This window comes from Bombus affinis, chromosome 8 (genome assembly GCF_024516045.1).
Source record: "Bombus affinis isolate iyBomAffi1 chromosome 8, iyBomAffi1.2, whole genome shotgun sequence".
In the NCBI taxonomy this organism is placed as follows: Eukaryota; Metazoa; Arthropoda; class Insecta; order Hymenoptera; family Apidae; genus Bombus; species Bombus affinis.
In genome coordinates, this window is record NC_066351.1 from 4,296,658 (window position 1) to 4,312,373 (window position 15,716).

General features: G+C 32.8%; 1 protein-coding gene across 9 annotated transcripts in view; it reads right to left on the reverse strand.

Moving 5' to 3' along the window:
- The window catches only part of LOC126919810 (rho guanine nucleotide exchange factor 17), a 69,763-nt gene that overhangs the window by 7,359 nt on the left and 46,688 nt on the right, over positions 1–15,716 (reverse strand). For 3 of the 9 annotated variants that reach the window (XM_050729405.1, XM_050729406.1, XM_050729407.1), the window contains exons 9-21: positions 15,043–15,120; positions 8,909–8,986; positions 8,109–8,213; positions 7,639–7,755; positions 6,714–7,000; positions 5,440–5,577; positions 4,900–4,994; positions 4,561–4,783; positions 3,485–3,576; positions 2,423–2,690; positions 1,381–1,488; positions 345–584; positions 76–143 (exon numbers count right to left, since the gene is read on the reverse strand). In XM_050729405.1, the coding sequence (XP_050585362.1) occupies positions 76–143; positions 345–584; positions 1,381–1,488; positions 2,423–2,690; positions 3,485–3,576; positions 4,561–4,783; positions 4,900–4,994; positions 5,440–5,577; positions 6,714–7,000; positions 7,639–7,755; positions 8,109–8,213; positions 8,909–8,986; positions 15,043–15,120 (1,897 nt within the window). The remainder of the gene's footprint in view (positions 1–75; positions 144–344; positions 585–1,380; positions 1,489–2,422; positions 2,691–3,484; positions 3,577–4,560; positions 4,784–4,899; positions 4,995–5,439; positions 5,578–6,713; positions 7,001–7,638; positions 7,756–8,108; positions 8,214–8,908; positions 8,987–15,042; positions 15,121–15,716) is intronic. The other 6 variants (XM_050729408.1, XM_050729411.1, XM_050729410.1 and 3 more) reach the window with 6 other exon arrangements.

Sequence of the window (15,716 nt, forward strand, 5' to 3'; positions counted from 1 at the left end):
ATTAGTACAAAGTTTATATTTTTTCATGAATTTAATTTAGAAAAATGTATATTATAATAGAGATATAGGACTTACTGTGATCTCGAGAATAGACAGTGATGTCTCCATTAGCAAGTGACACGAACACTTTATTATCCAAATATCTGAAATATTAAATATTATTAAGATTGTAGAAGAAAACAAATACATCTAGACCAAAGAAAATAATACTAATCTAAACATTTTTGAAGCGCTATTTATAGTGGTTATATCATTAATAAATTATCAATAAAAAAGTAATTATTAGAAATTGATTGTTTGATAAATATAATTAGGATCAATAAAGGAAACTTGAAAAATCTTACATGATGCAATGCACACTGCTATTGTGCTGTATTTTCACTTTGTTCTTTTTTATCCTGATGTTGTCGTTACAATTGTATACATGTATGCATCCATCTTCGGTTCCCAGCCACATCGTTGGTTGGTTAACGTCTTCTTCCGTTGTAACATTATCAATACTCGGAACGTCGCTGCTCAAAGCCAGACTACCCGTATCTGCACATGGAATGTCGTCCGAGTCCGAGTCGTCGGAGCTCGAGCTACTGCAAAACAGCTTTCTTAGATTAATGACGAAGCATACTACTAATGATATAGAATAATGTACTAAAAGTTTCTCTAAAAATAAGCTCCTGTCGTATGTTATTAAATCAATGCAGAGAAAAAATATATTAATTTTACTGAAATGGTTTTAAAAAAAGATATGTACCTATAGCGAGAAATTGTATAATATATATTATAAAGGAAACTTTCTATTATAACGTAAAATAATATGAAATTTTATTATAATAACATTTACTATATTAAAATTATAATACTTAAAGTATATTTTTAATTATATCTAATATTATAAATAACTGATTTTGTATATTAATAATTAATTAAGAATATTTTATTATAATGCGGAATAATTATCTAACAAATTTTTGAAGTGTGGATAATGTATGTGAAAATTGCTTATTTTTTTATCAATATATTTTTAATAGCATCGAAAGGAGCCTACTTTTAGTACTATTTTAAAATAGATATATGATCATCTTATAATGAATTTTTAACATATGTAAAATGATATAAAAGATTTCATAATATATCGTAAAATATTCTATAACAAGAAATCAACCGATAATTAATATCACTTTCAAAATCATGATGAAAATGTAAGAAGTGACGGAATTCCTGGTTAGAATTTTTATTCTTGACATACATACAGATGAATTTCATAATATAATCTCGATTGTATGTAATTTTAGTAAATTGTAGTTATTATTCGCTTTTACGAGTTGACTCCTCGTTATACAACACTACTTCGTTCCGATTCAAATTTTCAGTCAAGAGTATTACCTATCTAACTGTATGTTCCCGCCACTGGCATCGACATCCTGGACCGAGATGCTTATGCCGCTCTTACTGTTCGCGAATGAAATGTTGTTAGTCACGCACGAATTCGATCTAAAATATAATACAAATAAAATAAGGTCCCTTTCTACTAGCCTACAAAGTATTATAAAAAAAAATTATTCCTTAAAAATTCCTTATCGTTTTAACCGTTTTCTTTCTCTTTTTTCAAGGACCTCTCTGAATTAAATATGTACTTTCCATGTTGCTTGAAACTTTCAGACATCGTCACATTTCGTTGGATAGATATATTAAGCTGATGATAAGATATTAATAATATTTGACAAACATTGACACCACTTTTGGTATAAGAATATTAGGTCGTTTCATAGCTTTTGTTGTTTTTTAGCAAATTTTGATATGGAATTATAGAAAAGAATTATGAATTATTCATCATTATCAATTATTACTATATTCTTGTTTATTTCCTATCAACCATTCCCATTTAGAAATGAACTTTTCTATTCCTAAATTATAAAATATCTGCGATTTAGAATTTTGTCAAGATTTCCTTTTCAGGACTACGAAAATCAACTTTGAAGTGAACTCTTGAACTCTTAATTTGGCCTTTCGCTTGTCATCCTTTCACCATCCTGTCAATCTTCTTGAAATTTGCAGATAGAAATAGTATACGACACATACATCTTTCTATTCATAATAGAAAATAAAGTTTAAAAATTAAATACTAATTTAAAAAATAGACATTTAAAAACAATAATAAGAAAACAACAGAATTTATGAAACAACCTAACACCATATAAATACCACCATATAATAAATACACTCCACAAATGCAATCCTGGAGTTGGAATACAATATTCCATCGATTAATTGGATTTAAACACAATATACAGACAAAACATGTTCCCGGAAGTCCCACAACCAGCTCACACCCAGAAGCTTCGAGCAACAGAAACCGCAAGAATCCAAATAGTAAAAGACCCAACTCACGCCCCCAGCCTTTGCGAACAAAGAATCTCAATCTCACCTTTGGGTGCACGCTGGAATTCCCGCGACACATAGGATCCTTGCGTTGCAGACTCCATTACAAGATGTTACTTGTGGTGGTTCCGGGGTGAGACTTAACACGCAGACTTGACCCACGTAACCATCGCTATTGCACACCCAAACGTCCCTGGAACCCTGTCCATTGGCCAATGTGGGCGCAGCACAGGTGAATTGCAAGCCAGCCCGAGTCTTTCGAATTGGCAGAGGTCCCACAAATTCTGGGCAGGGCCTCCTATCAGCGGACAACGCTGTAAGTCGAGACACATCGACACTGATCAGAAATGTACACGTTCTGGAATGGACTATGGTGGGTTTCACGAGTTTTGATTGTCCAAAGATGTTTATTTATTTTTGTGTTATTATTCTAGATTTATTACCCACTTACCTATTTATCTAGTTAAATACAATGTCATTTCTTTGCAATACACTTATGAACGTAATTCATCTATTTTTTAAATGTTCAATATTAATCAATTAATTAAATATTAATCAATATTAATTAATTAAGAAAAAAAGTAAAAAGAGGTGGAAATTATACTATGGGTGATTCTAATTCGATGTCCACAGTTTGTAAACATTGAGAAGAAAAAGACTGAGACGTGATATATCAAAACTAAAGTGACCGAGACCAAATACGTATCACTCACAGATCAATCCTAGCTGTCTGGACTATGAGAAAAGAAAACCCTACAATAGATTATCCTCAATTGGTGTGATGCGGGTCACATTGCTGGCAGATATGATACACACTTTCTTTCACACGTCTTACAGTTATTTAATGGAGGCTTTACTGTGTCTTCAACTTCTTTTAATCCCCCCCCCCTCCCCCTTATTTTCTTCTCAATGTTTTTGAAGTCCTTACAACGCAAGACCAGCTGTCAACCAAGTTCTTTACTAATTAATTCTTTATTTATTACTTATATAATAGCAACCTGGTCCTTATGACACTAATTGAGAGTTAACTAGCGTAGCAAGTGTTGTCTTTCAATGTCTCTAACTAAGTAAACCTCGTGAATTCCACTATAGTCGCGGGACAACTCACCTAACTTCTGTTTAGCCTCGTTGAAGCTCTCTTCCCAGCTGGCCCTTTTGTCCGGCTTTGTGAACATTACGGAAATGTTCTCGATTCCAGCCCTGCAAATATAATACTTGAGACTAGTATCATACGAGCTACTTGATGTCACGTTGGTTATTGGGCATGATTCGATGCACGTGGACCAGAAACGTGAGGCGAATAAGGTGCAAAAATACTCTTATTGTGAGGCTATACCGCTTTGTGAACCGCTAATGGATGGAATGTCGTCATTCGATAAACTGTCACCATGCAGCTTCGAATGAAACATTTCTTCGTTGTCCTTTTATTCGCGACGTTGTTTGTTAGAAATGTTAGGTAAATGACATTTGCGAGCGAAGATACGAGCTCGAACTTGACGAAAATGACGCAGTGAAATGGGAAAACGGGACTCGTTCAATAGGAACTATCGTAAATTAGGAAGAATTCATGGATTATGAAAAATCTTTTCGTATTGTGGGTTACAGTTAAGTCGGAGATGATCAGACTAAAGAAACTTTAATACAATGATTTAAATATCAATAGTAAAATGTAAATATTGAATTTTTATCAAATATTTCGGTGGTCTTTCTTCGCTTGCATTACGTGTTTTTTCATATACCTTTTATTTCAATTTGTTTGGAGCAAATTTTATACTTTAGTCATCCGTACTTTTGGCGTTCATAATATACAGTGAAGAACATAGCTAAATTAACAATCAAAGGTTTTGTATAAATCATTTTTCTCTACCACTAACATTAATGTATACAAAAAAATATAAATGATGCAAAATAAAAAGGTTTCAAAAGATTGTGTATGTTTAATTGTATAAGATCTAACTATCGTAAATTATGGGATTGGTTCAATGAAGGAGCTTTTCATATGTGATAGAGTAGAATAAATTTTGAGATGATCAAAGTGAAGTAACATCTAATAAAAGCGATTCAAACGTCAATGATAAAATGTGAATGTGTTTATTAAATTTTTCTTGACATTTTAATACTAGATATTTTAAAACGCTTAACGTAGGATGTAATGATATGACATGTGAAAGACGTGTTACTTACTGAGTGTTAAGCGTTAATTCCAGACAAGCCAACTGCGAATGCGCTGCGTTCCTTTCAGCTAATTGACGCTGTGCCTGACCCAACATATCCTTGATAAGATCCTCTAATTGTTGCTTCGCACCATGCAATGTAGCTGCGAGTTCCTGAAGCTGAGTCAACGTTGCACAGTCTTCTCGAAGATGGTCTACCTCACGAGCCATTCGCCTCAGGTTTTCATCTTTGGCTAATGGAAATAAAATTTAATTTCTAACCATGGAATTATTTTACTTTTCTTCTTTTTTTTTGTAGCATTTGTTAATATTATAGTATTAAAGAATTTAGCAGTTTCTTTTTCCTTACCTTTCATAACTTCTAGGTCGTCCAGCGGTATTCTCATTAACATTTTGTACTTATTTGCTTCCAATAGACCAACCAGACTATTTGGACAGGAACTTCTGACAGAAAACGAATGCTTATGTAGAAAATAATAAAATATTAGAAAAAATTTAATTTATATAAGAAACAACTGTGTTTGTGCATTGTATATTTATAATAAAAGATATCTGACAACTAATATGAAAATAGGAGATACAACAAAAATGTACAGAATATATAAAAAAATATATAAAATGTCTAACATAGAATACTCATAATATTTAGTAGATGGAAAAATCTTCTGTTTCAGTTCTGTTCATAAAAATATAAATGTACATAACGTTCACAATATAGATATTATGTAAAAGAAATATGTGACATTTCTCTACTATTTTTGCTATAATATATAATATATAATAATAAACAGAGTGATACAGAATAAACATAAAATTTAAACATAGCAATCGAAACAATATAAGCATTAGATTTTTCTAAAGAATTTGAACAAATCAATTACACACTCACGTCGATGGTTTTCTGATTGTCCCGCTTCTCCTCTTGATACTGGTGATAACAAGCAAATCGGAAAACAAAAATAGGGCACGTTCCTTTCTGGTTCCTTGGTTCGAGGCTATGGTGACAAGATCGTGACGTACGAAAGCTCTACGACAAAAATAGACGCATTAATTCAGATGAATTTTTTTGTTTTCATAGTAATTTCTATCGCAACACGCATCGCTATTGGTAATCGATACGGTGTACGCGTTTAAAGCTTGAATAGTTCATGAAATGCTGAAGCGAGTGCAACGTTTTACGCGCAGCTATTCGATGAAAGCTCTATTGTGCGTTAAACTTCTTTCAATCTTTTTCCCCCTTATTTTCTCACGGATCATGTAAAAATACGAGTTCATAAATGATATCTAAATTAAGTATAAAAACGTTTTGGAAACGTTTTTAAAATATTCAACCGTTTTTCAACCGTTGCTTTGACCATTATGATATTAAACGTAAAAATACATTTCATATTTAGAAACGATTCGAATATTTTTAGATAATTTTTAAAAGGTCATAATATCCATTTGTGATATTTTAAATTGAAATCGTATGTACATTCTACAAATTGTAGAAAATTAATTTTCTTAGAGAAAAATCCATGAAAATAAAGCAACATTTCTAACATTATTAATAAGGCATAATATTTAATTGATTTCCTATTTTTCATATTTTCTTTTTCATATTTCTAAAGCTTTCATATCCTCGGAACATTGACTATTATCTCTTGTATAAAATACGTTCTTTTTAATTGGAAATACAAAATTATTTCATAAATATTTCTAAATATAAAACTTGTCGACAAAGAGTAGCTGTTATATAATAACTGTATATATCTGCCTCTATTGTATCTGCATATGCTCATTATATTTTACATTTCTATGAAAAATTTCTATATTTCAAATACATATATATGCTAACATAAAAGAATGATACAGTTACTTTATTAATTCATTTAATTGTTCATATTTGACATTCTTCTTACTATCAATCAATATCTTAGTCTGTGTTAGAAGGAATTATCTATACTTCGTTTGGTAATTATAAGTCATATTTGTTAAAGAACTAAACATCATGCAGAAGTTGGTATTACAGCACACATTAAACCCTCTGAATGAAAATTTTAGGATCGCAGCCTCCTCAATATTAACAGATTTATCAAACAATTTGTCTCTGGTTCACTCAATTCTCCCCCAAAATGTCTCTGATTATAAATAAACGTACATCATAAAAGAAAGTAAGTTCACCTGTCGTTCGTCACGATACCAGCGAGTCCTTCGACGAGCGCCTGAACCTCCCTCAATGTACTTTGCTGTTGCTCCCACTCGAGAGACTCCCTTTCCGTGCAATTGATCTTTACGACCAATTCGTGCACTTCCTTCTGAGCAGCTTGGAGCAACTCGAAATCCGGATGCGTGGTATCGGTGTGCTTCAACAACCTCTGAATCAGTAACTCGTAACGTGGTATCTTCTGCACCGGTTTGATCAATAACTGATCTAGCCCAAGTTTTCCTTTGTGCTCCCGTTCCATTGCCTATTGTGTAGAAAAAGGGATAATTGACCAATTACCAAATTTTATCAGATTAGTATAAACGAAATAGAGAAATATAGTATATGGAAGAATATTGAAAATATAAAGGATATTGAAGAATTTCATGGTTGAATATTTCTTGTCAAACTGTCTAAGTTAGTTTTATTGAGTACAGAAAGGTTTACAATTTTGGGAAAAAGAAAGAAGTGTCTGTAAAGCTGGCAACTTGAAATGTGTGAGAATAGGAAAATATTATAATTAGACTGTGAATATCTGCGCAAATTCAAACTTTTATGAACACATTTAAAACGATAGAATCTAAGCAAAAATTTGTTTTATCCACAAAATATTATAACGATTCAATACTATATGGTATCTCTTGGATATTTTACGTACTTTTGCATACTATGTGCATTTTGTGCATTTTGCACAAATACATAAAAAAGAAGAACGTGGAAGAATTTTATGGTTAAATATTCGGACGCAAACTTGCATGACTGTACATTCGTTTCGTTGAATTTAAGGAATTTATGAAGGGAAGGAGAAGGAAAATATAATGAAGGTAAAGCTACTGTATTAACAATGCAGAAAATAGAAATGTTAATAGGAACAGAGAAAATGAAAAAGAATAGTTGGTATACCTCGAGGAATCGCGCGAATGCCGGTTTCGCTTGGCAAGTCGTTTTTATCGCCTTCCTCGCGGACTTCCAATTATCAAGGAAAAGCGTGTACGTCTCCAGGACGACTGCCTTGGTGAACTACAGAAAATACAGCGAATAATGAATAACAAGTGGAAAGATAATCTCTGATATACAACACGCGTTATCGAATTAGAATGGTCATTGTATTCGGTTCTTCGAAAAGTGTCCATCATAAACAACTTGAATGTAACTTTATAGAATGGAATAGATTAAAATTTCGTTTCCTTTTTTCAGGAACTTCCCTGGCAATTTTTCTTCAGAAACATTGTTTTTCAGGAACATTCCAAGAAACTCAATACAATATATACTTTTTAAGAAGGTAGGTAAAATAATATGAATCAGAAGAAGCATAACAACAAATTAAAATTTCAGTTGAACAAAATGGTGATGTGTTTAATAAGAAAACATACCACATCGAGGAAAACATCGCCAATGGTCTGCTTAAGCTCCCAAGTATCCAGTCTTTTACGTAACTCCTCCAGGAACACTTCATGATGGTTGAGAATAGAAGGAATCTGAAACACGAACGTACAAACTTTCTTTTCCCAACTTACCCTAACATTTCCGACACAAGATATTAAAAACGGGAAGTTGCGTGAAATATTAAGTTTCAAAGATAGTAATATAGGGGTTCCACCGAACTCTTGATATTCAGCTATAACGAATTTTCAGTCCGCTGTTTCACGCTGTAAAACGTAACTGTCGTTTGAACAAACCACACCACGCGTAATTTCATTCCTCTTGATAGAACTATAATAAACGTTTATTATCTCGTAATTTGGAATACAACGTTGTATCTGACATGGCTAGTAGTTGTACGATTCATGTTGTTAGCGTTTAATAGCAAGGTATCCTATTTGTTTTGTTACACCGTAGCGTCGTATTATCCTTTCACGTTCATGTTCTATCGATTAAGAAATAATTAACAATTGTTCTTTCCGTCACGGAGATTGTAAGTCAAAGGTTGGAAAGTGCACGCTTGTCCAACGGTTTAACAAGTTAATTGGAAAGCCGTGGTGGCCAAACATCGATCGGGTAAACCGTGTTAAAGGAATTTACGCCTACAGATTTCAATTTCGTACAGTTTCTTTTATTATCTTTTTCTATTCGTGCGAATTCTATAGCCTTTGAGTTTCACAGAATTTATTGTAAGTAGAATGGCACGGATGATTCTTTAGTGTAAACTTTAAACTGTAAATTAGTAATTTACCTGATAGAAGATTTCGTCTACCGTCGCTGCGTCTACCAAACCTGCATTTTCGGGGCTCTTTAATGGTTGTAGATATTTCTAAAACAAAATCAGATTTTAATTAATTTTATGTACAATATAATAATTGTCTATTTCTTGACTAAAAATTCTGAAACATATTTATTCGATAAAATATTTAAGCACGCAGTTTTATATTGATTTCGATTGAAGTTCCAGTCTCCTTTTCTTTCTCTTTTCGGTCAATATTTATTAACATAGCAGAATTGCAATTCCAATAATGAGGTGACAGACGTAAGTCTATCGAATCAAATATAATCCATAATGTGACATTTCAACAATCAAGTGGGACAAAGTAATTATATCAAAGAAATACCATATTGTAATATTAAGGGAATATTATAAAAAACTATTATATGATCTCTTTCATTTAATACGAGACAATTAACTATATGATAATAACAGTTCCATCCGTTTGCATCCAAAAATCGATTTCTATTCAATAGATCGAAACCAACTTTCATAGACTTACGCAACGCGTGGCAGTAAGATGAAAACCTTTATTTTGAACGTGAATAAATAACGGGCACCGTTTGTCGGGTTACATTAAGACGCGTCGAATCATGGAACAGCCTGGACCCAGAACAAAAAGAAGCAGAAGAATCGATCGGGAAGCTCGAACGACGTGATGAATTGGATCTAAGGTGCTCCGCGGATGTTTAACTTTCGGAGAGTGGATAGCTGTGTTGAGGATATTTTTAGCGACTCGTATGCTAATGGCTCTCGGGATTAGGCTGGATGAAAAGGTTTAATGGATTCTAATGTAATATACGATGTGTTGGGAAAGTGTCGAGTATGCTCCTTCGATAGATCTTCGGTGGAAAAGTTTTAATTTCGAGGTTTAAGTGCGTATAAGTAACGAAATGTCCGTAATATGCTATGAATCATAAAGTTAAATAAATCTGTGCTCCTGTTTTGAAAAGATCGTTTGTTTCAATGTTAATATATTGGTTTATCACACAAAAAATATTAAGAAAAAAACTAAGTAAAAAAAAGAAATTATTACACATCTATAATTATATGTTTGATCACAAAATTCTATATTATTTAAAGCAGTTACAAGCAATTTTCGTAATAAAGTGAGTAGACTTTTTTTTTAATCGTATTTACTTATTCTAGTGAGCACTTAAAAAATTAATTGTCAATGAAATTTGGTGCGACCTTATACAGAATTTATCGAGGATATTATATTGAAAAGTTATGTATTAATTCCATTATATGAAAGGTAATGGAATTTATTAAAATGTCACAAGTTAAAGTTCCCAAGTAACGGATTCAATTACGATGAAAATTATGTTTATATTGTTAGTGTTGAGCGCTGATATCATACGTTGTACTGTTCTTAATTACCATGTTGATACGTGACACCGGAACTTCCAGACCGAAAAGAGGATTGTGGAACAGGGATATCAACGGACGATAACGCGAGGCGACGGTGGCGTAGTGGTTAACTTAGCCAGCTACAAACTAGGAGACCCGGGGTTTCCAAGTTCTCGTACCGTAGTCTCTATCTTTCGCGATTCATACAGATATTATATATGCAAACAGCGAATATCACGTGATTTTGGCTATTCTTGCACGTTCATTGTGGCATCATGTGTTGCGCGTCCTAAAGATCGTTGTGTTAAACAGTTTAATGCTTCTATTGCATTTTCCGTTTCATTGTCTAGGAGCTCGGAAGTCTTAATGTTTTTACTGTCATTTCTAATATCAACAATATACTGATTTCGTTGTTCATCAGTTAACAAATCATACAGATGTTCTTGATAAAGTACTATGCGGGAAACTGTAAGTAACACGTTCCTTTGGTGCTCAGTTGATCTTTCTTAGTGAAATCAATGCAGAAGACTCTAAGGAGATAGCCATCAGTGGTTTTCACATCGACGTTAGCTTCGATCAAGGTTTGCCATTTTTTAACCATGAACCTCAATTTATCTGTGATAGCTATCTGTGGTTAGATCCATGCCATGGAAGTTGGTCAACAGTTGTAATAGTATGGCCATTGGTTTTAACGCGAGAATCCTAGATAGGCATATCTAGGTTGCAATAAGAAATTTCTATACAAAAGGAGGAAATATGATACGAGAAAGATGTGATCTTGAAAAGAATCTCAAAGACATAGAGAAATATAAATTAAAATTTCTCTAACTCATCGAGTAAATCTCACATTGATAATAGGACATTTTCATTGTAAGCTTGACGCAGGGGGGTGAATTAGTATTGATTCTCATCACGATCGAAACACACTTACAATGTAAGCCCGGTTTATTTGTGCTTTCCTGATGGATACCTTTCTATTATTTTTCTAAGACGAAGCACAACATGAAAAATCATTGGTAGCCAGCCCCAAGGCCATTGCTAAATAATCGTTCAGCTCGAACAACAATCATCGTGGACCGCACTGTTTATAAAATATGACAATCAAACGTTTCATGATATACGCGGACGGGTGTTGCGGAATTCGAATTCTTCTGGTAAATTTGTCGAAAAAATCTTGCGATGGAAATCATCTCCTATGCGTTATGTGAGTATTTTCATTTTTAATTAAAATATTAATTGTTAGTGAAATACCCAAAATTATATGTGACAAGTCTTACGAGAAGAATTTCTTTTCGAAAAAAACGTAGAATCTTTAGGAATGGTATTCTTGATCTGATACATCGATTTCAGGCTTTGAGAAAAATTCGAAAGCAGCATTGTTATTGACATCAATTAAATGTTTCGTGACAATAGTGTTTTTTTATTCAGAAAAGAAACAGAAAAGAACAAAACAGTGAGATTTAGCGTTGATGATGAATTATTTGATTTTGAAAAAAGACACATGTATCTTTTAACTTCGATCATGTTTAAGTAAAGTTTAGGTCATGTCTAAAGAAAACATAGTTTTGTAGTCGTTATTTAATAAATAAAAAATCCAAAACTATAGCATTGAAACGAAAGCTTTTATTTATTTTTCATTTATCGAAGAAACGAAGATATTGCACATAAGTTTTCAGTGTGCAACCCCGCACACGTTCCATCATCAATTTCATTTTGTAACACGTGGATGATCGGTTATTACAATTTTCTGGTTACGATTGACCGCTTGTGTATGAAAAGGTAGAATTTAATAATCCTGGTAAAGATAAATTTCATTCCCTCGCGATAAACTGAATCGCGAAATATAAATAAACTGTTAGAAACCAAATGTTGTTTCAATTATTCGTCGCGATATTAACATTCGAATCGATGGCCACGTTCGATGGAACGAAATCATATTTTTATCGTTTCTATGTTCGATAATGATATTCGACAGCGTTGATCCACCGAATTCTTTACGAGCAACTATCTGGATTCGTAAATGTCTGGACACAGTAACGTTTGCAACTTTGCGTATGCGATTCGAAAATAGGCGCACATTAAGACAGACTGAGCGACTAACACGATTCATCGATATGCAAATTGAATTAATATATTGGTTCGGTATGAGTCATTGATTATTTGTACTTCTAATAATGGATATTGAGTATAAACCTGCAGACGATAATATTAAAACCAATATTTTCCTCATGTTTTTAAACCTAATTATTAAAAAGATAGTATACATATAACAATAAAAAGCTTTTAAGATTCTTTAATATTTAAAAATTATTAATTCAAAATTAAACCGCACCATCGTTTCTTTAAAACATTCCAAAAAATATTTTCAAAGAATAAGAACGAAATAAGACATGGAGAAAGAAAGAAATAAGAAGGAAATATTATCAAGACTGTGTAACCAATATTTGCGCAATATTTTACGTTTCAAAAATAAACCGATATAATATCATGAAATACGGAACAACACACATCTGTCGACAACTACGATCCTTCGCATCGCTTCGATCCATCCCTTATTTATTCAATCAACGTAGAACTGGCAGCGTAGAACCAATACAGGAGAACAGATTGAATATTCCCGCAATTCTCCATTTTCCATCACTATATTCGTCTAAAATATGCGGAGCTTCTGAGAAGCGTTCTGGTTGCATCGATATAGCGATCGTAAAAGAGTCACCGCAACTGACATATCGATACGCGCAAATAAATCTGGAAATCACGTTTGCCACCATCGAGGATCGGTTATTAAATACAGAACACGCGCTACGACGCAGGGCCACGAAGGTTACGGACCATTTACGCCTAGCGTTGTTTATGAGAAATGCTCGTCCTTCTGTGATCGTATCGTGTCGCAAATAGACTGCGCTGTAATTACGAATGACTAATTGCAAGCATTATTTATCGATTCGGCAGCCTTTGAATGCGAATACTAGAACGAAACTCGAAACACTCGCAACTTCTTTAAATGTCAAACGACGAGAAAACGATGGACGATCTTCTCCCGCACTCGAATTTCCTGAAATGGCGCGAAGTTTCCTTTGCTCGGAGCAATGAAACGGAAAAATTCGGATCCTCGGCTGTGCAGAGAGAAAAGAGTTATGAAGTTGTAACGAGAATTGTTTCTTTTTGTGTAAATATAGGGTAACGAGAGGAAATATCGTTTTCGTGGAAATTTAATAAAACGAAACGTTGTTCGCAATCTCTTTTTTCCTTCCAACTTTTACCTTTAACCTTTTCGACGAAACTGATGCCATTTTCGATAAAATGCAAGTAAAGAATTGCTGCGTTAGGCGAACTAATTAGTCTTTTGTTAGCACAGGTAAAGATCTTGATAATTTTGTATCTATCATACTTACGTATCAATGTTACTTGATATTTACTTTTACATTATTTATCGGTAAACTGCGATTATTTATGTGTTCACGGAAAATTTTAAGACGTAATGATGTACAATGTACACATAATATACAAAAATACAGAAAAATGATTATTTAGTAAGTAAAAGAAATTTCTACTTAAATTTTATTCCTTCAGTTATATTTGTGAGGATATGAGTTTACATATATGCTTTTAACTTTTTAAAAGTTAAAAAACGAAAAGCGTTGCAATGTAGGAACTTGGTGAGTTTGTCATTTTAAGAATTTGTCAGGAAGTGCTATTAATTCGGATGGCACATTTAATGGAAACAACAAGTCGGAGATGCGAGGCTGCATAACTTAACGAGAAGCTTTTCACGAAGTAGATCAGTCGAGTGGAATCCTTGCTCGAATGAAGCAAATAAACGGGCAACGAGCTTGTTTACGAGAAACAAGGTCGCGGATCCGATGTTCGAAGAACTTTCGGAAAGCACATCTCCCAGTCGACGTGCATACCGATGTTCCTTACCGGAAGAGAAAACAAGACGGAAATCGAGACGAGGGTGATCTATGATTGTTTCGACAAGCTGTTTTACATCCTTTGGTTGCGATATATAATGACCACTTTACGAGAAAGAAATTTTAATATTTACGATACTAACAATCAATTTTATTTTAACAAAATTCTCCTTGCTATTATTATTTTTTATTGTATTTAAGGTCGTGTCAACCATTCTTTATGGTCACAAAATTCTCTTTCTATTTAGCCTTGGTATTAAACATAAATAAATATCATAAATATTTGAGAAATATTGTCTTCACAAATTGTCACTGAATAAATAAGTTGCTATCAAAATCGGAATATAAACAAATCATAACTTATCATGCAGTTCCCACGTAAGTGATCTTCATTTTGAATACTAGCCCCAATAATTTGACTAACTGTATAAAATTTAACATTTTCCTCATTTTCCCATGTGCTTTTATTTTTCATATTTCCTCACTATTCGAATATTTTGGCATAATGGCATATTGTCATTATGCTAGTAAATCGATATTTATTGGAAACACATGATTTTGCGCGTTATTATTAAGTTCAAGTATTACGATTAATTCGATGTGTAACGTTATTATTAAAAAATGGGACTTTCAAAATATTTCCTTAAATAATGATTATGGTTTCTATCGCATTCACACGTAAATGTTCCCGCTATTGCATTTAGTGACAGAAAGATACATGTGGAGTGAATAGAACTTCAACGAAAGCATAAATTCGAATGAAATTTCAAGAACGTGCAGCGTTATATTACACAGTGAAATTGCATTGATTTGTAAGTTTTATTCAAATATTGATCTACTCACATTGACTAGTATTTGCAGTGCTTCCACGTACGATCGCTCCGTATCGTACAATTCCACGACTACGTGAGTTCTCGTATCCTGAAAAACAAAATTAATAATTACAATGTAATGAAATAACATTTTGTAAATATCAAGCTCATTAACGATTAAAAAGAATAACTAAGTAATTCTATGTACAAAAATATTAAAAGAATGATTATATATAGCCTAATAATATCTTTGTAAAGAAAGACAAAGGGAAACGTGTAAACATGCAAAGATTCGTACTCTATAAATCACCAGAATAATACAAGAGTCATTTGGAATATAAATGTTTCATAAGTCACTCAGGTCTGGGCAAATCTATTTAAAATTAAAATAAAAAGCAATGATTTCCAATAATGTTACAGATATTTTTATTTTCATGTTGGTTGGAATTCATTGGAATATCGGTTTTCTTAACTCGTAATCTTGTCGGAGAAATAATAACTGACGCAGTATCGATAACATTTCCATTCGATTTAATCTAACAACAGCTATAGTTATAATTGTATAAAGAATGTCTTGTTTATTCAGTAAACATACGATAGTGACAAGATCAAAGCAAATTAATAAGCGAACTTCGAACATAATTGTTCCGATTATGTGACCACATCGTTAAAAACCATCTAATTGTATATCAAGTATTACAATTA